The following is a 2,410-nucleotide window of genomic DNA, read 5'->3' as shown; positions in this document are numbered from 1 at the left end:
TTTTTTAGTCTAAACTCTTGTGCCATTTTATTTTAAATGAAAATGTATGGGGTGTACTCTATCGTTGGCACATATCAGTTACTGCTCAGTTATGGACAAAGAGTGTTATTATAATCGTATGTACGTACATGTACACTCACCATTGATCATGTGGCCACCATTCTGTCTCATCCAAAAAAGAAGCGTGTTTGGCTACTAGCTAATTCAATTATCCATAAGCACCAACTTTATATTGAAACAAATGTGTACGGTATTCGTTCCCCTCAAAGTCTTTTCTTCCTTATTACTATTTCTACCAACGCGGTACCTTAACCACATATTCCTACACGCCACTGATCCAAAACTCTATTACTGTATATGAAAGTGATTACTATTAAATTATTACTCTACAACCATCACTTCACCTTTTTGTTACCGCTACAAAAATAAAAATAAAAATAAAATAATAATATAATCGTATGTTCAAAGTCGAAGTGGTTATCTTTAAATAGCATTCGTATCCAACATTTACTACACAACATAGCTAAATCCCCTTCCTTTTCTTTCTCCCAAATACACTTCAAGTAGCAATCAATTTTTAGTGTATGGCACACACTTGAAGTTCCTTAGAAGATAAAAAATTAATCATTATTCTGCAAAAAGCCCGTCAGAAAATCTACAGTACCATTAAGCAATAACCACGGCAACCTCAAAACCAAACAAACCCTTACCATTGATCTCAACTCAGTTAGATATTAGGTACAGAACGACACCGTTATGGAAAAACAAACACAAACGACGAAAGACGAGTCAAAACGCGGCGTCGTTTTATTAGGAAAATACGAAGTGCGAAGATTATTAGGCGTTGGTGCATCAGCGAAGGTGTATCACGCGACTAACGTTGAAAATGGACAGAGCGTGGCGGTGAAAGTCGTGAGCAAGAAGAAAATCATCAGCAGTGGCTTCGCCGTGAACATTGAGCGCGAGATCTCGATCCTCCGCTGTCTCCACCATCCTAACATCATTGACCTCTTCGAAGTCCTCGCCACGAAGAGCAAAATTTACTTCATCGTCGAATACGCCGCCGGCGGCGAACTCTACGAAGAAGTCGCCGGAAAAGAAAAACTCACCGAAGACCACGCCCGGAGATACTTCCGGCAACTCATCTCCTCCGTGAAACACTGTCACTCTCGCGGCGTATACCACCGTGATCTCAAACTCGACAATCTCTTGCTCGACGAAAAGGATAATCTCAAAGTAACGGATTTCGGTTTAAGCGCCGTTAAAAATCAGATCCGATCCGATGGAATGCTTCACACCGTTTGCGGTACACCGTCCTACGTGGCACCTGAAATTCTCGCTAAAAAAGGCTACGACGGTGCAAAAGCTGATATATGGTCGTGCGGCGTCGTTTTGTTCGCACTAACTGCAGGATATTTACCTTTTAATGATTACAATGTTACCGTACTTTACCGAAAGATTTACCGCGGTCAATTTCGTTTCCCGAAATGGACGTCTCATGATCTGAAGAACCTCTTATCACGTTTGTTGGATACGAAACCTGAGACAAGGATCACCATTGATGAGATTCTAAAAGACCCGTGGTTCAACTCGGGTGGGTACCGGTTCGACCGGGTTTTAGTTAAGGAGCGTGAGTTGGAGGAGAATCGAACCGGGTTTAAAATTAAATCATTGAACGCGTTTGATTTGATATCGTTTTCAACCGGGTTGGATATGTCGGGTATGTTTGAGGAAATCAGCGGGTCGGGTTTCATGGAACGGGTTGTTTCGGGGGAGAAACCCGAGAGGATTGTGGAGAGGGTGGAGGAAATGGTTAAGGGAGCGAAGGTTGTTGTGAAGAGAATGGAGAATGGTGACGGTGCAAAGTTGGAAGGGCATGAAGGTAATTTGCTTGGTCTTGTTGTGGTTTACCGGTTAACGGAAGAGTTGGCGGTTGTTGAAATGAAGTTGCGTGGAAGGGAGGACGAATGTAGCGCTCTATTTTGGAAAAATAAATTGCGACCTTTGCTTCTTGAATTGGCTCACAAACAGGAAGTACCGGTCTCTCGGTGACTTCTTGTGTCATTTATTAAAATTGGATTATTATTTGGGTATCTATTGTTTCACTTTTTGGTATATGGTTTAATTGATTCATTGATATCTTCTTCAAAACAGTAATAATAATCCATTGTTTTTTTAGGATAAAGTGATAATTCCATTGATAATAATTTGGTCAAAAGAAAAACAATTTATTGAATGTTGACTATATTTTTTGAGATGGAACACGGTAGTGTTTTTCATTAAATTGATAATTTCGTATGCACTTTACAATGAAAAACTAAATTACAATTAATTATAACGGTTTGAATCACTTAAACTACTTTGACTTTAGTCAATTTTATTTTAAGAGTTCTACACATAATGATTTGCT

The 2,410-nt window shown here is 39.7% G+C and overlaps 1 protein-coding gene across 1 annotated transcript; it reads left to right on the top strand.

The window, feature by feature from the left end:
- The first annotated feature begins 498 nt into the window (after positions 1–498).
- On the top strand, positions 499–2,185 carry LOC101493164 (CBL-interacting serine/threonine-protein kinase 14-like). The gene has a single exon (XM_004492489.4). The coding sequence runs from the start codon at positions 757–759 to the stop codon at positions 2,050–2,052; it is 1,296 nt and encodes a 431-aa protein (XP_004492546.1). The 5' UTR covers positions 499–756; the 3' UTR covers positions 2,053–2,185.
- The last annotated feature ends 225 nt before the right edge of the window (positions 2,186–2,410 follow it).

The sequence above is a fragment of the Cicer arietinum genome, chromosome 3 (genome assembly GCF_000331145.2).
Source record: "Cicer arietinum cultivar CDC Frontier isolate Library 1 chromosome 3, Cicar.CDCFrontier_v2.0, whole genome shotgun sequence".
NCBI lineage: Eukaryota > Viridiplantae > Streptophyta > Magnoliopsida > Fabales > Fabaceae > Cicer > Cicer arietinum.
Note: the sequence above shows the minus strand (reverse complement) of the source record. Positions and strands in the feature narration are given on the sequence as shown.

Coding starts and splice junctions, on each gene's coding strand:
- LOC101493164 (XM_004492489.4), top strand. CDS start 757: ATGGAAAAACAAACACAAACGACGAAAGACGAGTCAAAACGCGGCGTC.